The sequence below is a fragment of the Bactrocera dorsalis genome, chromosome 5 (assembly GCF_023373825.1).
Source record: "Bactrocera dorsalis isolate Fly_Bdor chromosome 5, ASM2337382v1, whole genome shotgun sequence".
NCBI lineage: Eukaryota > Metazoa > Arthropoda > Insecta > Diptera > Tephritidae > Bactrocera > Bactrocera dorsalis.
In genome coordinates, this window is record NC_064307.1 from 54,482,840 (window position 1) to 54,507,028 (window position 24,189).

At 34.0% G+C, this 24,189-nt stretch overlaps 1 protein-coding gene across 12 annotated transcripts in view; it reads right to left on the minus strand.

Moving 5' to 3' along the window:
- LOC105233242 (IQ motif and SEC7 domain-containing protein 1) overlaps positions 1-24,189 on the minus strand; it is a 139,855-nt gene that overhangs the window by 38,660 nt on the left and 77,006 nt on the right. For 2 of the 12 annotated variants that reach the window (XM_049457985.1, XM_049457976.1), the window contains exon 1: positions 17,501-17,765. The exons of 3 other annotated variants lie outside the window; for them this stretch is intronic. In XM_049457985.1, coding sequence (XP_049313942.1) covers positions 17,501-17,511 — 11 coding nt within the window. In that variant the 5' untranslated portion in view covers positions 17,512-17,765. Of the gene's footprint in view, positions 1-16,337; positions 16,482-17,242; positions 17,787-24,189 lie in introns of those variants that run through there. 7 more of the 12 variants (XM_049457978.1, XM_049457974.1, XM_049457975.1 and 4 more) reach the window with 7 other exon arrangements.

Sequence of the window (24,189 nt, forward strand, 5' to 3'; positions counted from 1 at the left end):
TTGCAAATTGGTCCGGTCCAAATGGGCGCAATATCTTGTGGAGCGACGAAACAAAAATTAATTTGTTCGGAAATAATGCCTGGCGGAATGTTCATCGTCCGAAAGGCAAAGAATTGCATTCACAGTCTACCAAAAAGACGGTTAAACACGGTGGCGGTAACATAATGGTTTGGGGCTGCTTTTCGTGGCATGGTATGGTATCGTATTTCAAGCAACATGAATAGGTTCTAATATAAAGATATCTTGGAAAACACGATGCTGCCATATGCTGTGGAAAGCATGCCACTAATATAAAAATTTCAACAGGATAATGATCCCAAGCAAATTCCGAGGTTGATAAAAGATTGGTTTCAGAACAATAGTCTGAGTCCTCTTAAATGGCCATATCAATCTCCCGACTTAAATCCAATTGAAAACCGTTGAGGGGAGCTTAAGTTACGGATTGGTTAGCAATCGTTCCAAAATAAGGATGAGTTAGGGTATTTTGTTGAAAAAACCTGATATGAGATTCCAGTTGATACGTGCAACAAACTTATCTCCAGTATGCCAAAACGAATCTCAAAGGATTTGAAAATAATGGCGGATATGCTAGATACTGATGAAAAAGTACATAAAAATCAAATAGGAAACAGAAAACTCAAAATGATAAATTTTTTCACTCTGTAGCACCATGTTGCTAGCCTATAAAAACGAAATAACATCTAAATTCAGTAAGAGAAAACAATTAATTGTAACTAAAATAAAACCGTACATTATTTTTAATTAGATAAAAGAAAAACTTAGTATTTTGTGGTAAACCCATTACTTTAAGTAACTGCTTTGCATCGCCACGATATTGAAGCTATAAGAATATTCACTATCGTTTGGGAATATTTCTCCATGCTCTTAGGACTCTTTGGAAAAACTGATGAACATTTGCCACATTACTGCGATCATTCACTTTTTTACAAATTCCCATAAATTTTCTATGGGATTAAGGTTTGGGAAATGGGAATTATGAAGGCCACTCCATTACATCCACTTTATTCCTCTGGAACCATGATTTTAGGACATTTGCCGTATTCTTCGGATAGTAGTCCTGTTGGAAGACCCACTTAAGTGGCATTTCCCATATTATTTCTCTGAAGACGTACCCATACACGGTTCCATTTATTCGATGAAGAGGCCACAAAACAGAAGCAGAAAAAGATCCTCAGACCATTTCATATCCTGTATATTTGACTCTTTTTAGGCAATACGAATTTTTAGGAGGCTTGTTTCGTGGGCGCCGAACAAAACAGTTTTCCACTTACTATTTCATGCGAATTAAGCCACTTTATACGATGTTTGGTGATCTGAAATCGTCTGAGTTGGTTAGGTGTGCTAATAAGCGATTTAACGACCCGTGAGGTAACTGCGTAAATCAGCGTCATTCAGGCGACGAGCAACCGTTCTAGAACATTTTGATAACTCAAGCTCATTTACCAATTGCGGGGCACTTTTAAATGCAAACTGTTTTTACCTCTCTTACTATTGCGATGGCAGATTTTTTGGGTTGGCCTCCACGACGTACTATTACGACAGTTTTGTTCCTAATATAGGTCTAAATTATTGGTAAGATTTGAAACTTGTGAATTTTCATAAAAATTTCTTTTAAATAAGATCCGTGCGCGCAGCGCTTAATTGATTTATTTAGAGGCACAAACTCAATTCAATTAGAAAAAGAAGGGAAGTTTTAGTGTTTTTTACAGATGCGTACATAACCAAACAGAGTTGCAATTGTTTTGTCGCGGCGGATTGCAATGCATTTTAAATTGTTTTCAAATTTAACCGGCAAAAAAAGCTTTTCAAAATATGTAGTTTCAATGCTTTAAATTTCAAAATATGAACGATGAAGTAAAAAGCAATTAGAAGCAAAAATGGATTTGTAAGAGAAAAACATCGAGGCCTTCGCTCCAGTTGCAAATATTTTGTCCAACTTAGTACACATACAAATTATATGTCTAAGTTGAGTATACTATGTACATATATATCTGTATGTGGACTAAGTTGAATTTAAATTTAAAGATAATAATGTAAAAAAAAAGAAAAAAAAGTTATTTTTACTTTGAGAATTGAATGTAATGAAAGTATTTCCAGATTAGTAACTGTAATTGATTTGGCACCCTGTTTTTAATGCTCTCTGTTTTTACGGTGTTCTTACACTTTTCTCATACTAAACGGACACACATACACACATACATATGTATGTGTATGTGTATGTAAGCAATTATATTTAAAACGAAAGGAAAATTTTACCCAGCCAACCACGGCTACCCGCTTGTGACAAATATTTCAATACAACTACACATTTTTTCTCTTTGCACTAACACCAACGCACATTTTCGGGTTATTTTTTGTTGTATGATCACATGTATACGTACGTGAGTGGGTTAAATATTCGGTCGGCCTAAGACACACTCTATATGTTTATCCCCTCGTTTACCACCATGTTACCCACTGATTATCTGGTTTTTTACCCGCTGATGGTTTGCAGGGAAGTAATGGCTTCATTGTCATGCGACTACTAATGATTTTTTTAAACGTTTCTTTGTTTACAGTTGTATTAGTCACTCGCTTAATTTACCTTAAATGTTTCAATAATGAATTTAGTACAGGGTTCACTTGGTGTTACGGATTTTTTAAATCATTATTTTGTGAATTATGAAATAAATGAACGCAATTTTGAATTCGCTCAGGATGTTGTTGGCGGAAATCATCAGTACAAATAGTCAAGCTACAAGCAAAAAACTTTTTATATAAGAAATCATATGTTATGAAATAATCCGGTCAAAATAGAAATACTTTAAGTTTCGTAATTTTCAAAATAGCGATTAGTTGTATTACAAAATTGGCCCTAAATAATGTATGAATACCATTTTCCTAAAAACCACCGTTTTCTCTAACGTAAGCTTATAGCACATCTTTGAAAAATTATTCTTTTTTACTTTTGACCCCGATAATTTTTTTCACAAATCAGATTTATTTTTTCCAGAACGATATCTATAGAAATGATTTTTAACTCCTTAAATTTGTTTAAGTTGGATGCCACAAATGTAATTATTTTGTAGAAAATATTATACGTGATCTCGGTATACTTTTATCAGGTATATTCTAAGAAACCCTTAAGTAGTAATATATTCCTGACAACCTCTTGTCTGAGCAACACAAGGTCTACTGTATGAGTGATTTTCCGTAAGTGGGCGATCTGAACTCCTATTACTACAGAATGGCGAGTGTTGTTGGCCGCAAGAAGCTTCTTATACCTCTTGCAATTAATCCCTAAAAGTACGCTGAGCTTATAAATGTGTTGCTCAGTTTGCTAGTATTGAACGTCAGATGAATAAGGAACTTTCGCTGTCTTACACTTCGATGAGAACGTCCTTGATTGTAAGTTCAACAATCTTGCAGTTTCCAGAGATTCCGCTGGGCCCCTTAAACCCCCCATGAAATATAGGTTAACTTACAGTTCTAAAAAAGTTTTGAGACGCACATTTAGTGAGTTATTGAACAATATATCTGTCCTAGTACCAATATTAAATAACTCACACTTAAATTCAATGTAAGCGTGTTATTATTAAAGCGATAAATTTTTGGCAATAATCTCTACTTGAAAAAGGCTACAATGATTTGGAAGTTTTGAATTATATCTGAAGGCGAATATACCGCAAAAGATTCTGGAACCAACGCTTCCTTTGCGGTTTGCACCATCTCTGAATAATCAGATGTGGAAGATTAGGCCTTATAACCAATTTGTACTAAATTAGAATGAACAACTCTCATTGTCTTTATTAGACAATTTAATTAATTATTTACCAAGAGTGCTGAGGCCTTTGTTTCCCACAGCCGCTAAATGGAGTGCTTTTTCAATATTTTTAAGAGGAATAAGAATTATATGAATGTGCACGTATACAAAATAAAGTTCACAATTATAATTATAAGAGTCATTATCGGAGATTACAAAATTCAAAGTTCATAAGAAACTCCATCGGAGAACAAATGGCAAATATAAGTATGTATATGCATACATATACTTACATACCTATAAATTACCTTGTTGTAATTAAGTTCACCAAATTCATTGCTAATGTTCAACAAGTGGTTGTAGTTTATTATTTTTCTTTGCCAATTTTGGTTTGTAATCGTTTCGTCTAAAAGGTGTTTGAGAAATCATTTAACAAAAACAGCTAAACACATTCATACATACATACATGCAGAAAACATTGCTTATACGAATTGCAATACATTTAATGTCATGAGAAAATCTCAAACGACAAAATTCGGAGGCATTGCCTGGCCGCTAGCGGGTTCTGTTGTTGGTCCACTAGTTTAGTGGCTTGAGATACTAAGTTTAAGTTCGGTCGCTTGGTCGTTTGATCACTTTCAGGCAACATGTTTGCTATGTCCATTGTTTCTTCATTATTATAATTTTTTTCGGTAAAGGTTTACCTGCAAAAAATATTGCTAAAACATGTTTTAAACTTGCAAATACTTCAATAAATGTATTTATTTACTTGAAGTCGACGTGAAATGTTTGTGGACGAAAAATGAAGAAATTTTAGTTTAATTAAAGTTTTTCTGTGTATTAATTTAACTTAATTTATTGTATTAATTTAATGTGCTGCGTGAATGACGGACGACTATGAAATATTGCATGAAAAAAAGAGAACAGATCTATTTAACTAAACTTTCAGTGGAACTAAGGGTGTTAGTTTTGAGAAAGATATTACCCAATAATTTACTGCATGGTATTTTTAGTGGGAATAATGAGCTAGACGCTAATTGCATCTAGTTCTTTCAAAATATTTTGCGATTAAGTTTGAGGTTATACACCGACTAAATTAAATTTTAATATATTCAAGGAGCAAGACGTTTTAATACAATTGAAATGTTAAGTACTCTTGAATGTTTTTGGGCTATGTGCGATGTTACTAAAATTTTTATTTAAGCTCTAAAAAGTTTTTTATTTAAGTGTTGAAATCTTTTTTTGTAGTACTAAAAAATTATAATCATCGAGTTTTCGGATATTTTAGAGTTATGTTTGAGGTTATGCTACTTCAATTTAAATATATCTTACGGGGAGATATTTTAAGCTTTGGAAACAACAATTCTTTGCCGAAAGAGATTGCTAAAAGAAGGAAGGAGTTCTCTCCAATATTCTAGGGTTAGCTTTCAGGTTACTTAATATCACCTACTATATACGTACATAAGTATAATATGACAATTAGTATCTAAGTAGAAAAACAAGGAACTGGCCACAACAGAGAGCTAAAATAACTTGGAAGTTGTCTCCGAATATTTTGAGGTTATATTTGAGATTGTTCTCAGTGCTACATAAATTCAAAATATTCACAATAAAAATAGTTGTTTGTAGTCACATATGTATAGGGCTGAAAACTTTAAACAAAAAGTGAAATATGATTCTTAATATAAACTGACAGTAATATAATACTTGTATTATTGTGAGAAACATATCAATTTTTTGAAATTTGTCGCGTAGTTCTTGAGATATAGGATTTCATCTAAAAATGGGCGGTGGTTCACCAAGTTTAAATTTTTACACATTTTCTTTGTGACCCTTTAGTTCTTGTGGCGTATTTATTAAGTGAGTTTTCGCGATCCCCTGTACCAAATTATAATTCGGTATCTTAATTTAGTGCTTAGTTATGACACTTTACAGGTTTTCGTTTAATGGAGTTTTTTTGGCCGGTTTGTGATGTTACGCATCTTCAACATCGACCTCTCTTGAGTGCCAAAGAAAATATATGTGTCACGTTACAGGTGGAGTGGAGAAAGTTACATACATACATGCAGGTGAAGCTAATAACAGCGTTATAAAAAGAAACTAACAATAAACATCCGATTTTTCCTACTTCTAAGTGAATCAGTTTTGATACTTGGTGTGTGACTTTTTTTTGACAGACTGTATGAATGCCGAAACAAGTGTGCATAGAACGCAATGTAGGTTTGCCCATTTTTTACACACCAACAACAACGCTATGGGTAATATCAAATGAAACAATAACAACAACGACTGTAACAACGACATTATCAACTCAATTTGCAAGTTAACCTTGATACTACCATTTACCAACAATCCAACCAAAGCCAACATACATCCAGCAGCAGTTGACGTTGACGTCGACACAGAACTAGTTACAAACAAATCGGTGGTGAACGCTCTTGCCAAATAATGCCATTTGTATATGTGTTCGGCATACAAATAGACTTGTGAAGCTAAAGAGTAAAACACTCTTGCGCAAAGCGCAAATTTAAGTTCTTTTGTGAGCTGTGAAAAATTGTGGTGCAACAGCTGGCAGCCGGGGCTTAGAAAAAAAGAAAACAAATTGAGAATAGCTGAGCCTCGGCTGTTGTCCGTGGCTTTTGGCGCTATGTCGGCGCATTGACGCCACACTGGAAGCGGGGCTGTTGACTAGCGCAATGTACGCTTGATGTGCTGAACCCATAAAGAGCGACAGATTTCAAGCGACATCTCTCAAATATTAATATACATACATACGTTTTTATGGACACAATTATTTAGACAGCTGCTCGACTACACGACCGCAGGCTTTCAGTTGTAGCTCTCGCTAATATAAAAATATTTCTAAATTTGCAACTGAGGAAGGGAGTAGCGTTTTTCGCTGTTCCTGCTATCTCACTTTGCCAGGAGCCATAGCATAACAATGTAAAACTATGTGCTCTGCTCTGCTCCGAGTTTTGTTAGGTAGACAACTATACATAGTTGTAGCGAGAGCAAAAAATTAAGTGATGTACTCTGCTTGCCTGGTTTTCTATGTGTTCAGCACATGAGTGTGGCGGACAGACAATACACAGGTGTTTAGCGGAACGAAAAATAAGCATCCGCAAACAGGCGCCCCTTTATTGTAATATGACCACACACACGTTCACATACACACGCACATACATATGCATGCCTTGGGCTGACCACTTTTGTGATTGTTGTATGTGTAAGATATAGTAATTGCGTGTTCCCAACAGCTCATTATGCACAATTTGCACTTTCGCGAATGTAAAAGAAAACATGCACATACAAACTAACTTCTAACCCATATATACCTAGCTAGCTTGTGTGTGTGTTTGTATTGTTTTGCAAACAATTAATGCACTGCGCATTCGCCTTGCCTTTTGCCATTCAAATGCATAGGAAAGTATGGAAAATAGTGAAATAGATGCACATACCGTACACCGGCATATTATTTGATACAAAATCAGCTGAATGCAGCTCTTTTACTTTTTCCAACTTTATTTCTCACATTGCTTTGTTACAGTTTTTATTTCATTTCAATTTCTTCTCTAACTGCGCACTATTTGTGATTGTAATCGTAGCAATAACCAAGAAAAAATAATTAAAATGAGGAAAGGAAAAAAGTATAATACAACAACTGCAGTGTAAATTCATATTTAATTTCGTATTCATGTCCAATAGCCGTAAATGCGGAACGGCACATAATAGGCCGGCTGTGTTGTACATAATTACTTTTATGTATACATATGTATGTACATATATACATATACATTAATACGTACCCGTATATTTATATAAAAATACATACATAATATATACATATATACAAATGTAAGCAGAGTATATGGCGCAAGAGGCCGAGGAAAAAGGTATGAATGAGTTGCTCACCTTGTTTTAGCAGCCATAGTGAAAAAATAAATTTATAAGGTATTGTAGTAGTGTAAGTTCAATGCTTTAGGATTTTCAAAAATACTTTTATTAGCCTAAAGTAGAAAATAAACGAAAACATTTTTTTTCGATCCGCTGTGGTGTCTAAATTGAAAATTGTAAAAGCGTTTTTATCGAAACGGGCACCACTGGTATTTCTAAGTACGGCATGGATACACTAGAAATTTTAACAATAGTTCCTTAGTAATATTATCAAGTGAACTACGTACGGTTTTCTGCCATTTATTGTTAAGTTTTTCGGTAAAAATTTAATATTATTTAATTTAATATATTTTTTTACAATTATGACATTTTAGGAAACATTTATGTTACAGAGAAAACAAACATACTCTATTGTATTAGCAATTCTTATGTAGACTAAAACGCCGTATTTTATTTCGTTTTAGATAGCACGAGGTCTTAGAATCGCTCGACGGGTCATCTTGAAAAAGGACAGCAAACGGAAAGCCTGACAGAGAGCACTTTAGTTCCTTTTTCTTCAAATAATAAAATCGTTAGTATTACGCCATTTTTGATCACTCTAGGGTCAAGAAAACGAATTACGTGAAAACGAAATTAAAAATTTGTTTTTTCATATAAAATATTATACTATATGTATATTTATTACTCTGTTTTCAAGATAGTTGGAGCTACGTAACTGGTAACAAACACGGTTTATTACAAAAGGTCAAGTCCTCTTAACTCATCTGGATTAACTGAAATTGGATTTTTTTTTCTGCGAGTAGTATAACAAAACAACATTTATAACTTTTCTGGTAATGCCGGCTACTACTTTTAGGTTAAGTTATTTGCTACGTATCAAATAAAAAGCATTTCATTAATATTCGTATTCAACGCAGAGGCATAAATCATACCAAATCCAAAGTCTTAGTTAGTACCTAAGTATATACAAATCAAACGGTATTTATCACCGCTGAAGCCAGCGAATGTGGTGGTTTTATAAATATTGCTATGTACAACAGCTTTTATATAAACGTAAATATGTATGTGTGCAAGTAAGTGTGTGTAGCAATTGTGTGGAAATATGGGAAGTGGATGTCTCAACGCTTGTGGCCTAAACAAACCGACGACTGACAACTGTGGAACGGAACCAAAATGCATGGCCAACAACATTGACTGAGTGCTTGACTGATTGGCGCATCGCGGCGTCAACTGCATTTGACTCTTCATTTATACATACATATACATACATATGTATACTGAGGTACAGACAAATACATACATACATACATATGTATATGTAGATGTATGTATGTATATGCAGCCAGTCAGACTTGCTGTTGGCGTAATGTCATTAGAGAGGCTTTTTATATGTATTTATGTGACGTGTGTATACATATGTATGTATGCACGTATTATAAATATATATGTATGTGCATACATATGTTGTTGTGTTTGTTATTATTAGTATTATTGTTGCTTTCCATTTACTGTACGCTAGCCAATGTATATTAGAGGAATTGGATAGGAAGAGGAAATTGAAAATTTTCATCGTCATTAAATTTTTTGCTTGCCATGGTTATCGTTTCTCACCACTTTTTTGCTTCCTCTTCTTTTTTCTCTCGTTTTTGTTTGTTTTGTAGCTTTTATCCGTTAGTATTAGCTTTTACTTTATAGCAGTATACTATTGTTTTTGTTGCTACGCCATTACAATTGTTATTATGACTGATACGTATTATAAATATACTGGTACGTATTATAAATATATATGTATGTACATACATAAATATGTTGTTGTGTTTGTTATTATTAGTATTATTGTTGCTTTCCATTTACTGTACGCTAGCCAATGTATATTAGAGGAATTGGATAGGAAGAGGAAATTGAAAATTTTCATCGTCATTAAATTTTTTGCTTGCCATGGTTATCGTTTCTCACCACTTTTTTGCTTCCTCTTCTTTTTTCTCTCGTTTTTGTTTGTTTTGTAGCTTTTATCCGTTAGTATTAGCTTTTACTTTATAGCAGTATACTATTGTTTTTGTTGCTACGCCATTACAATTGTTATTATGACTGATGTTGTTGTTATTGCCGTTGCATTTGTCGGTATTGCACGTTCTTTAAAGCAATTGCAGATAACTAGTTACACAGTTAGTTACAGACGGGTGAAGTATGTACATCCGCGTACATATGTACATATATGTATGTAATTTTTTGTATAAAATATATATACATATGTATGTAGGTGGGTACATATGTACATTAAGGTGGGCCAAAAATTAGTTTATATTTTATTTTTCGTAGTTACCATGAAAATCTCATTCAACATGACTAAAAACAAGTCCTGGTAAAATCTGAGCTCTTTATATTAATATTAAGAGGTGCCTCATCGACATTTTCGATTTCCCATATAAATTACATGGAAAAAAAATCATTTTTTTTTGTGGTGGTTATTGTGCGGAGGTTTTAATGTGCACGCGATGGCGGCCAGTAGGGATGGTAAACTCGATTCCGATACTACTCGAGAATCGAGTTTTCTCGTAAAATAATCGATTTTTCGAATGTCAAGAACCGATTCTTAATCCACTTCGACTACTGAAGATCGATTTTTAAAAATCGATTATTTAACGAGAAAACTCGATTCTCGAGTAGTATCGGAATCGAGTTTACCATCCCTACTGGCCGCCATCGCGTGCACATTAATTGTGATCAAATCGAAAGGTGAATTTTGTACATTTCATCTCCTTCAAAGTAATCCCCTCCCGCTGCAATACACTTATGCCAACGAATTTTCTTGTCATCATAGCGCTTGGAAAAATCCTTCGTCGTGATCAGATCGGAGGCTTCTTTGATTCAGCTTTTACATAAGTATGTATATTCTTAATTGAGTCAAAACGGTGTCCTCGGAGTGGTCATTTGAATTTTCCGAATAGTCAGATTTTCACGAAGGTAAGTAAATCAGGCGAATGCGGTGGTTGCGGCACGATATTAGTTGGAAATGTGCCTAAATGATCACGAACAACCAATGCAGTATGAGATGGTGCATTATTGCACTTCTTTTTTCAATAAATCAGGCGTAGTAAAAGTCGAAAAATTCACTTTAAAAGCCTCACAAAACGACGCTTATCTCAAATACTAACGAATACTTTGACGTGAAATTTAGCATAACAGTACTACCAACTTACAGAAAAAAAAATTACCGATTCGAAAAACACACGAAGTATAAATTAAAAATCCCTTCGATTTGATCACAGTAGTATGTAAATATGTATTTATTTATAAGTATGTATTTTTGGTATTATAAATAAAAAAAAATGTTCAATTGAATTAACCCTTTGAATTTTTAACTTTTCATCAGAAGTTCGAACATACTATATATTAATATACAGTCGTTTTTTCATTCGTACACACTTAGAGATGAGCGATATTGTGATTTTTCGATATCTGTGATTTCAGTGATTGCTATTTTTAAATCACTGTGATTTTATATTGCTATTGCGATCGCAACTAAGTCGACGTTCAAACCTTGTTGTTGTTGTTGTAGCGGCAGATTCTGCCAATTTGACACTGTTTGGCCGAATAAAAGTCCGGGTCTGTTCCACTTACGTAGACCCGACTGTCGTGGGAACGACGGAAACATTTTGTCGTTATTGGCGGCAAATTCTCTTTTGGATCCTGTAACTCGAGTCAAGTTTTTCCGCCTTTCTTTTCACAACATTTTCGCAAATGTTGGAGCGGTTCGGCTACCTGACACTTAGAGCGTTTTGCATAGTTCATTTGAATGTTGGTATGATGGTTTCACACATTTCTTAGAAGGAATTACAATTAGTGTGGTTGATAATTTGTTTGTTTAGAATACCCGCTTTTAATATTTTCAAGACCAAATAATTAACGCGAGTTTCCTAATCTTTAGGAAAATATTAAAAACCCGTAATTTTTTTATTCCATCATTTTTTCTGAAATTAATTAGTTACAATTCTTGTTTTCATCACAACAAGCTTTCAAATTTGGTTTTAACAATAAGTAAAACTAAAAATTTTATTAAAACAAATTAAAATATTCCATTTTGATTATATTTCATCTACCATTTCAAACATCACACTTCACTTCTTTTCCTTGATACATTTCCTGCCATTATTAAAAATTATAAGAACGTTACACTCAAAACTTCAAACCGCTATGACGAAAAATAGCATATACGATATATACAATACCCTGAAGAAAGCTGTTAATTTTCTGCTATTTGCTATTGTGATCGTAATTCACAGGCTCGAACTGCTATCGTAAATCACAGGTTCGAACTGCGATCACAGTTTCGAACTGCGATCACAGTTTCGAACTGCGATCACAGATTCGAACTGCGATCACAATTCACAGGTTCGAACTGCGATCACAGTTTCGAACTGCGATCGCAATCGCAGTTTATAGAAGCGAACTGCTATTTATAAAAAGTGATCGCAGTTGCGATTTTTCAATCACAGTGAAAAAATCACCGGTAGTGAAATATCGCTCATTACTAGTACACACATGCACGTATGTACGTAAGTACATATATTAAAAACATTAAGGTTGATGCTCTGAACACATACATAGACATGGCAGCACGACAGTGAATTGTAAATGGCGTCGTGAATCCTACTACATGAACATTTGTAAGGCAGCGACATAACAATGGCCGGAATGTACGCAAAACAACACAGTTGTCCATTTTGTATGTACACAATTTCGGTGTTGCCATACTAATACCTTTCACTTCAATAAAATTTTAATATTTTGTTCAAAGTGAAATTTTTTACGCAAAAAATAAGTAAATAGGTAAATATTTTTGTTTTAAATTATCAATTGTTATTACAAATTATATAACAGAGCTATTTTATGCTTCTCTTTCTAAAATAACGTCAGGTTTGTTAGAGTTTTGAATAATTTAAAATTTTACATATTAGTGGCATCCTCTCTCTGAGTTGTGTAGCTGTCTAAATAACTGTGCCCATAACAACGTATGTGTTTTTATAAGTGAGAGGTCGCTTGCAGTCTGTCGCGCTCTATGTGTTCAGCACACAAAATTCAATGGCGAAAGAGGTTTGCGAATGCGCACGCAAACACACACATTCGTATATATGTATGTATATACATACATATATACAATTATTTGTATATATAACTCACATATACATATGTATATAATATATGTATGTACATAACTGTGATAATCAGCGTTAATATTTAAATGCTTATGACAGCACAGTAAACAGCTGATGTGTAATTGCGTTTATACCCCAAAAAATGGAAGAAGAAAAAACAACATGGCGTATTGGATATGGCTACATCGTTACAGCAATGATTTAAGGAATAAAATATAATTAAAATGATTAATAAGATATCGTTGAGTGCTTGAGAAGAATTATTTTTTATGAATATACATACATACAACTTTAACATTTCAAATCGGTCAATAGAGATGAATTCGGAAAAATAAACGCCACTTGTTTTTAAGAAAACGATGCTAAATACCATATACCATTTGGGAGTTACAAATGACAAGAGGCGTATATACTGGCTCCTTAGGTTAAGAACCTCCCTCACCTGAATCAAAATTCATTCAAGCTTTCCAAAAATAAGTTCAACGCATATACATACATACTAGGAAAAGTACTTATATAGTTATCTCTTACGTTTAGAGATTCGTGATAACGTACTTGCTATTTACTACTGGTAAATAGTTAACAACGTAGAAGAGTGAAAATATACATACATACATATGTATAACCCACTAGACTTCTCCTTTCGATTCAATTGATTTCACTTTCATTAATGTAAAATTCTTGCCATTGTATTTCAACATCATTATTTTTGTCGAGACACTGACTGATTATTATTTTAATAATCTGTCAGATTTTAAATATAAATGAATATTAAATAAAAAAGTATGCATGTATGTACATGTATCAGAAAATGTTTTCAGACAATCATATAAAGTAATAAATATGAGATCTTGAAAAAATGGTTACATGAAAAATTTCTTTTGCAAAAAAATATTTATGAACGTAGTGTAAATTTTGCCTAGTATTTTCTCCACTTATAGAGGTTTCACAGTTCACCGCCAATATTTTTCAGTAATCAAAGAATGTTTACTTCAAATCAATTTAAAGTAAACGTAAATTTTATTATTAATAATTTTTTTTTAATTATAAATGGTATATTTAATATTGATTATGTATTAATTATTATTATATTTTAGATTATTTTAAAATTTTTAGACAAATCTTTTATTTTATTTTTATCATTAGGCATGCTAACTTTAACATTTGATAAAATATATTATTTTTACCTACTGATTCATATTCGAAAACTTTTTACGTTATTCTTTTAATTTTTAATTTCCTCTACGTTTTTTTCGTACTTATCTTTATTGTTTTTGTATAATATTTCTTCCATGATTTTTTATTGAATTTTACTGGTATTTATTACGTTTTATTAATTTCTTCCTATTCATGTTTTCTTTCAGCTTGCCTTCAGTTTTTTTATAATGGAGTCATTTGTAATACTCTTATTTAAAATCAGTTTGTTTTATTGTTTGATTATATTAATTTAATACTTTTGAGTATGGTTTTTCCATTAAGTTTATTATTTATTTTTTTTCATTTATCTGTTCGTTTATTATTTTTATTTTTTATATTAATTTTCTGCGATACAGATTTTTTTTTAATATTTCCACTCGCTTTCGGTTTTGTATAATTTAAATAATGTTTTTTTTTTGTAGTTTTTAATTTTCTTTATATATTTACCATTTTTTTCAGTCATACACAAGTATTATCATATAAAATATTTTATTAAACTTTATTATGAACTTTTCTCACAATCTCTCAATGATGGACACTATATCATATCAAGTTATTTTCATTTATTTCTTTGTGATACATTTTTTTTGAAAAAGTAGGCGTGGACCGCCCCTAACAAGTTTAATGTACGTACAATCTCCTAAACTACTTAATCTACAATAATCAAATATGCTGAGTATACATAAATCTTACAAGAACTTCTACCGACATTGTATGAAATCGGAAAATAGTCCCACTCACTCTCCATAAATGGTACTGCCCATTTTTTGGTGAAATTCCATATCTCAGGACCCGACCAACCGTGGTTTTCTTCTTGCATTATCGTCTCACAACGTCCGGTGTGTTTAACGTAGGTAACTGCTGACGACAGCCTTACTCTACGGTACTCAAAAGTACAACGGATCAAATCAATGCGTTGATCAGCGCCCTGAAAATGCTTAGTGCTGGCAGTGTGGAATGGACAACCTAACCACCTTGGTCGGGTTCGAGGCCCATCTAAAACCTCTGCCGTGCTTTGGGTCCGGCACCCGGTTGCAATGCAACTCCACATTCAACTGACAAAGTCAGTTCTTCTCTCGATTTGGGTCTCAACCACAACCACTACGATACTCCCCGAGGGGCCAGTCCGCATGAGCAGGTTGGAGTTGCCACCAAGGGCTCCTGCTCCCCGTGGTACCAGAATTAAATCTCCGGTTAGACCTCGTAGTAAGAATAATGAGTGACTTATAGAGTTTGGTTTTTGTTCGTCGAGAGAGGACTTTACTCTCAATCCGAAGTAGACCTGTTGGCAAGAGATATCCTGCGTTAGATTTCCAGTCTGACATTGTTGATGGTGTTTATACTGGTTCCTAAATAGACGAAATTATCTACAACTTCAAAGTTATGACTGTCAACAGTGACGTGAGAGCCAAAACGGGAGTCCGACGACTGTTTTTTTTTTTTTTATGACAGGAGATATTTCGCCTTGCCCTTGTTCACCGCCAGACCCATTTGCTTTGCTTCCTTGTCCAGTCTGGAGAAAGCAGAATTAACGGCGCGGGTGTTGAGTCCGACGATATCAATATCATCGGCATACGCCAGAAGTTATACACTCTTATAAAAGATTGTACCTGCTTTATTAAGCTTTGCAGCTCGAATTATTTTCTTCAGCAGTAGATTGAAGAAATCGCACGATAAGGAGTTGCCTTGTCTGAAACCTCGTTTGGTATCGAACGGTTCGGAGAGGTCTTTCTCGATCCTGACGGAGACACAGTCGTATTAGTTTTGCGGGGATACCAAATTCAGACATCGCGACATAAAGGCAGCTCCCTTTCGTGCTGTCGAAAGCAGCTTTGATGTCGACGAAGAGGTGGTGTGTGTCGATTCTTTTTTCGCGGGTCTTTTCCAAGATTTGGCGCATGGTGAATATCTTTTCTTTCAGATATGATTTTTATATAAATAATCTTTCTTTCAGAGTCAATTCTATTTGTATTTAATATATATTGTTGTTTTTTGACAAAATATTAATCTTTTCTTTCAGATATTATTATAACTTTTACATATTTATTATTTTTTGTAACTTGTAATTCTGTAAAAAATGTTTATTAATAAAGAAAAATAAAAAAATTTAAATTTAAAATGTTAAGAACTTTAAAAATATTTTAAAATAGGAAAGAGAAAATGCAACCCTGCATCAGCCGTCGATTGGGGATATTAGAGCAGGACAGATATACTTTTTTATATGACACTGTTGAATGAGTGCAACAGACATGTATGATCACATGTATACGTATGTACGTATGGTTAGAACCTTCACGCGACCTATGATAATCTAACCACTCTTTCACCTACTGTTTCACTGGTTTTTAACCGCTCGTGGTTGGCAGGGTATATAAACACACATTCATATACATATATATATATATGCACATATATACATACATTCATATGTGCATAAAAACAAATGGCAGTCGCTTCCTACTTCACTGGCCCTGGAATGTGAAAAACACGCATAAGCACAAGTACAAGCACACACAATTATACACTTGCATTAATTGGTTCATAAATGCATAAAACATATGAATGCGTTTTGCTACAATGATATGCAAATAAGAGATTGGAACTATCGTATCCATATGTACGTATATTAACGTATACATATAGGGCAGGAATAACTGCAGCTACATTATATTATATAAGCATTATATTCATATTTTTTGGCGTATGTGTACTTGATTTCCGAAATTGCACACGACAAACACATTTTTATGTATTAATTAATTTAAGTGCCAATTTCGGTTGCAAAATTATTATATTTGCTTTTGGTCACACAGCTGTCATGCGCGCGGTCATTAATGCTGCTGTTTTTACTTGTTGTTGTAATCGTGATGATACAATCAGGCGCGCCGTAAAAGCACTATTGACGCGCAGGCAACAGAACGGCACACAATAGCGTTGGGCGTACCAAAGTCATATGTATTCCAAATGATACATTAACTATTATATATTTGCATTTATATAAGAGCTATATATAGCTATGTATATAAATGTTTACTTATAAGTGCTCGCCATAAACTTTAGTTTGCACTTTGAGACACAGCGCGTTAAAACTTTTTGAACGTTTTCCTACAATTCACTTGTAAATTGCACAATTTAGATGCATATGCACTCACGTACATATGTATATGAGCATACATATGTATGTATGTACATATGTATATATGTGTTTGAATATATTTTAAGCAATTGTTACTCTGTGCTTGACTTCGACGACACATCCTTCACCCCGGCCTTGCTCGCTGCTAGAGTGGCTCAATTAAAAGCTTTATTTCACACAATTGTATTGTTGTGTTGCAAACTCAAATTCACATGCACACACACACGCGCGCGGGTTCAGGTTAAGCAAATGGCGAATATTGCTTCGTATGCGATGAGAAAAAATGAATTTCGAACTTCAAACAGTTATTCACTTTTTTAACACTTTTTTATTAAAAATATAAATTTTTATTACTTGGAAACCATATTGCTGCCGCGTTTACTAGCAAAACTATAAAAATATTAAAATTTTTTGGTGCTACGTTTTAGATTTTCAAAACACCCCGTGAAGCGCTCATAAAGATAACTTCGAGCGAAATATTGAAACTAACCAACAAACACTGACCACTGCGATGTGACGAGCGAGTGATGGTATACACATACGCGCATACATCGAATTTTGTTGCGCCATTCAAATGAGTAAGCGCGCCGCACACGATACATGAATAGACTAAGTTAACCCACTTGCTGTGACTTTGCGACTACCCACCAAAAGTACGCCCGAGCGCAGCATACAACATACCAAACAGGCCGCGCGCGCAAGCTCGCACTTACACACTAATACGTCCGCTCTTAAATGCCACAGTCAATGTGCTTATTATGAACAACACGCTCCGAGCGTATAAATTCAATTCTTATTTGTAAGCATACTATAGCGGAGTGTGTATGGAGTGTAGAGTGTGGCAATGCAAAGCGCAGCGAGCGCCAACGAATCACCAGCAGTCAAACAAACGAACTCGCGTCAGCAAAGTAAGCAGACAAGTCAGTTCGCTAGCTTGCTTGGTAGTCAACCAGCGACGCATTCAACAAACAACAATCAATCAACAACTAGCAAACAGCGGGCAACAAAAATAACGAAAATTATAATAGCTCAGCACAACAAACGCACGGCAAGCGAAACCGCCACTGCCAACACAGCGACACAGAAGGACAGCGCGCTCAGTGGTGAGACGTTGTAAACAACGCAAGCATAAGTAATGTTTGGATGAGCCACTGTACTGTTGTTGTAGATCATCCCCGCTTTGGCAGTGTACATTATTACAATAGCGCTGGCGCTTATAATTCAAGCGCGACTTGGCGTCCCAAACCCCACATTTGTAAATACATAAATAATTTCGAAAATATAAATATTATATATAGTTACATATTTATATACCGATTTTAATAATCGTATAAGCATGACACGCCCCGCCATATCGCGGCGCCTTGGCGGCTCTGTTTATTTTCATCTTGTATGCGAGCGCAGTGCGGTGCCGCTCTCTATCAGCTGTTGGCTGACTGGCTCTGAATTTTTACAGATTGCCTTGTTTATCTTTCTATTTTTTGTTGTTAAGTTACTTAAGAAATTGCTTCATTTAGTTGTTTATTTATTAGATTTTGGTGGGCTACCACCGGCAAGGTAATTAATTATTTTCTTTTTCGTTGAAAATTTAGAACGTTTTCGGTGTTAATTGTATGATACGAGTCAGGAAATTGTAAATATGGGTGTGAAGCTCAAAGCGACAAATTTACTAGAAAATAGATATACAGTGGCGGACAAAAGTCTACATACACCCCCTGTTTTCTTCGATGTGAGAGTACAAAAAGTTTTTAGAAAAATGTATTTATACAGTTTTATTCTAATATTTATTATAATAGCAATTAACTAAAAAAATCCATTATTTAACATAAAACAACAAATTTATGGAAGAAAAACTCAAAAATTGCTTTGACAAAAGTCTACATACAGTTCAAATCTCATACTTTGTACATTGTTATATTAACAGTAAGGTAACGTTAGCTTTTTTCTTTTATTTCAATATGTTTATTGTTTGATATTTATTGAATTTAGTTGTGGTTTAAACACTTTAATAGCTATAATGGCTCCGTGAAATGAAATATCAATTGATGTAAGAAATTTGGTGATAAATGAAAGAAAAGAAAAAAAATCATATGGTGAAATTTCTAAAATTGTAAACTTGAGTCGAGCAACAGTACAGACAATTCTAAAAAACTTTAAAAATAATGGTTCCAACGAAAATAAACCGCGCAGTGGACCCCCAAAAAAACAATCTCGTAGATACGTCAGCCTGATTCTCAACGAAGTAGACCAAAATCCAAAAGTAAATGCTCCAAATATAGCCGAACGCATAGCGAGTACGTCACAAATGAGTATCCAACCAAGAACAATAAAAAAAAACTCTAATTGATAACGGATTCCACAGTAGAACACCACGGAAGAAACCTTTTATTTCTGAAAAAATCGGAAAATTCGTTTAAAGTTCGCCAAAAAACACAAAGAAAAGGAAATGGATTTTTGGAAAAAAGTTTCATTTACAGATGATTCTAAATTCACTCTTTTTGGTAGTGATGAAAGTGCTAGAATTTGATGGAAAACTAACGCCACGCTTGAATCGAAGAAAGTAGTATCAATTGTGAAGCTCGGTGGCGGCAGCGTAATGGTTTGGGGAGTTGTTGCGGCCTCTGGAGTTAGAAATTCGGACTTTATTGAAGGTGAAATGGACGGTTATAAGTATAAGTCTCTGTTGGAACATAATTTGAAGCCTTTGGTGGTTAATTTAGGGCTCGGTTCCGGTTGGATATTTCAACAAGATAACGATCCGATGCATACGGCGCAAATTGTCAAGGATTGGTTGCTTTATTATACTCCAAGTCAATTAAATACACCACCTCAAAGTCCAAATATGAATATTATTGAACATGTCTGGGAGATTTTGGAGCGTAGAATTAGAAAGAACCAAATTTCCAGCTCTGCTCTACTCTAAGAGCGCATATTGGGACCTTGGAACAGCATTACATTTGCGGCGTTGACAAATTTAGCAGAATCAATGCCACGGCGTCTTCAAGCAGTTATAGATACCAATGGGGACCCAACTAAATACTAAAACGTCTTAATAACTAGCATTTTTTACAGTTTTTCGCACTGAACTAAGATATTTTTGTACTGTATGTAGACTTTTGTCAACACAATATTTGAGTTTTTATTCCATAAATTTGTAGTTTTATATTAATTAATGGATTTTTTAAGTTTGTTGTTATTAGAAAGAAGATTAGAATAAAACTGTATCAACACATTTTTCTAAAAAGTTTTTGTACTCTCACATCGAAGAAAACAGGGGGTGTATGTAGACTTTTGTCCGCCACTGTACATATGTATGTACATACATATATAAATATTAAATTAGTATTATCCGACTGCCTTTGTTGAAAACGTTGGTTTCACTGTTTCCATTCAATGCCGAGATTTCAAGATTGCACCGATTTTTCGGGATTTGCTTAAACAATTAAAAAACAAATGTTTAAAGATTTAGGAACATTTTAAAGGTATTTTTTGAAATTTTAGGATTGATCCCGTTTGATAGGCGTTTTAGCCAATTGCCAAAGTACTTTTGCCACTGTGATTGAGGTATGCGTTATGAGCGCCGCCACCACCTCTTCAGGGCACGAAAAAGTTGACCTCTCAGTTTATTCTTTATGTATGTGAATTAAAAAAAATCATTTTTCATCAAAAACACTGATGATGCCTGTCTTTTCACTTGAGAAAAGTTGGGAACAGCTGCCTGAACTTGTTAAAACAATTGCGAAAACAAATACTGCAAAATACCAAAAGCTTATATGAGTACGAAAAAGTATCAAGTAAAACCATCAGACAACCTACATATGTAGGTAGGTATATGATGTATGTCCATATGTACGATATGCTAGTAGCAATATTGATGTGTTTTCGGGAGGTTCGCTTAAAACTTGCACAAAGAAAACAAAAGAAATATACTATGTACATATATACTCAACTGCTGATTGTTTGATGATTTTTATTGTTTGCCAGCTAGCCACAGCAGCTGAAGTTTTATTGTATTAACAAGTATATGTACATGTATATACTCGTATTTGCAATAAGCTCATATCATGTATGACTCCCGGCATACAGAAAATACCACAATATACGCTCGTTTAATGAAAAACTAACTTTACTCACGGCGACAAAGCAAGTCAGCTCAATAGCGCACCAGGCGGCGATTTCTTAGTTAGTCCAGCTCAGCTCAGCGCAGCCCACCTCTCCATAAAGTGAGGCACTTAGCGCAGCCAGCGGAACCAAACAAAAGCGGGTGAGAGTTTTATTTGTCTAAAAGTATAGTTGTATTGGTCTTGCTCTCCAAGTAGTCATATGGGAATAAACAGCTAGTATGTGCCTAACCCTATATATGCAGCGTAAGCGTCAGCGTCGAGCGCGTTTCGAGCTCGACTTCGGTTACGTTACGCTCAAATGAGTCACACCGCACGAACGAACGGAACGATTGTTCGCATTGTAAAATACGAGTAAATGTGTGTAAATGGGAGAAGTCACGGGTCATAACGTGAAAATATAGTGGGACGTATGCGGGTATACCGATTGTTGATATGTATGGAAGTACGTGGATATGTGGACGCTGTGGATTAAGTTGAGGAAGTAGCGGGAAGCGTGGCATGGCGTGTAAGTTTAACGAATGGATGAGTGACGGACAGACAATAAGCGGACGGGTAACAATAGAAATTTCAACTAAAAGCAATAATATTATTTTTGTTCATAATTGTAAAAAGTGAATGTTGACTAAGTATTTAGGTATATTACTTTAAAAAGATACGAAAAGTTTTCCAATGGTCTTAAATTTAGAATTTTATTTATGCGTGATGAGGTAGGAATGAAAAAATATTGAGTATGACAAAGGTAAAGTCTTTGATCCATCAAGAATATGCTTAAGCTTTTTTTAGTAAGGACCCGAAATTTTATCTGTTTATCTGAATTTATGAGATTAAAAGCTTTAATGTTTTGATCCACCAATGTGGTAATTCCTAGATAATTCTAGCTCGTTTTCTTCTTAACAATTCTAAAATTCTACTACTCTCGTCTAGTTTTATTTTTAGCCTTAATTTGTCGACCCCGATTAGACCAAATCTGTACTTATTTGACTTCAAGACAAAAAGCTTCCGTTTGCTCTGAGTTAAAAATACGATCGTTAACCGATATCTATAAGATACGAAAGATAGACATAGAAGTCAGAGGAACTGATGGGATTTATTGAATTCGAAAAACTCGATTGCAAGTTGTAAGGTAAAAAAGCCTTAGCAGTCTTCAAATTTTCGGAACTAGGATCAAATCAGTTGAAAGTTGGCAATAAAAATACTTTATAACACCCATTCAGATAAAAAATTTAGTTCACCAATGAATGGTTTATCAGTAGTTAAGAAGTGAATTATTTCAGATGTGGCGATATTGATATATAAACAATGCTAACATGAAGAAATAAGTGCTCTGATCTCGTTCCGAACTGTTTTGAAGGCTGTATACTTAGTTAATTAAGATCTTGGAAAATAAGTTGAAATAATTTGTTATATCTTTCTATGGTACTTTCCCTTATTACCAAAAACGCAAAAGAGAACTTTATCCGTGGTGGACTATATACGTGGTTTCTATGTACATACATATCGGATTCAAAGTACTCATTATCTTTTTCTGAAAATACGGTAGTTACTTAAGAGGATCGGGATGTTGAAATCACATTATATCAAATAATTTCCGTTAACTGAAGAGGTTTTCAGACCTGTATCAAGAGTTGAAAGTTTTCGAATCTTCGAGTTTATTATGCAGGTGGTTCCAACTGGTTAAAAATTCAATGAATTAGAAAATTTGAGGTATTGAAATTAATTCTTCTGATCCCTGACTAAAACGTGTTCATTTTTTAACAAAGTTATTGACCTTATTGAAGTTTTTGCTCTTGAGGAAGTATCTTCTTCTTGACTGTACTTAAATATTAAATTTAAAGCTTTAGGGTATATGACCAATACAGTTTATATCTATAGACATTATTTGTGGTAAATACTAAAACTATGCCTTCTTTGGAGCTCGGAAGTAAATTTTTTTATTAAGCTATTATCTAGCTACATAAGTGAGCTGTCAGTTTTACTTGGACACTTGGGCACACACATAAATGGAGGAAGTGTACTATAAAAGCACAAATGTGTGAATCATAATTAGTATATATTTTGTATATATATGTATGTATGTATATATCTATTTAAGTATTTACAATGTAACATTACAGTTTTAAATAATATGTAAGCGTACACCTATTTTTTCTAATTTTGTAGAAAACAACAACAACTAAAAAGCTTGAGTAAGAAGAACTAGAGAATAGTAGTAGTTGCAATAAAAGCAACGCTAACATGAATTCAGTGACGTCACCCTAACAACTTGCTTAGGAAGAGTAAAAAAAAGTAAAGAAGTTAAAAAATATGGTCGTAAATAGTATGTTTGCAGTAAATGAAAAATACACGCTGTCACGAAATTGGAGCGCATAAAGAAAAATTATACAAATATATAACATATGTACATATGTACATATATATTTTGATATCAGTATATTGTTGTTGTAGGAACACCAATAAAACTTTTTGTATATATGTATATGTTAGTGTTGTTGTACACGCTCTACAAGCATTCGCTTTATTTAATTTCTTTTCGTAGTCATACTTTACGTTATTATAATTTGCCATGGAAACATGGCTTATTATTTTCTCACAGAACGTTTATTATTTCGTTAGAATCCATTTGAGACAATTTTTTGAGTGTTCCGAAAAATATTTGCACATGTGCTTGAATCTCTCTCAGCTCAAACAAGTGGGTGGCGGATGGGAGCGACAGACAACTCAATAAACATATTTTGCTGTTTTTTGATTATTAAGCAAGAATAGCACGTTCGGAGTTTTCGTTTATCATAAAATAAAAATTATTTGAGCCATTTTTGTCGCAAAAATAAAAAAATACAAATAACAAATAGGGAAGGGCTAGTGTAGGGGTAACCGAACATTTCATATTCTTGAAATTTGAAGATATCATAACATTCGTTA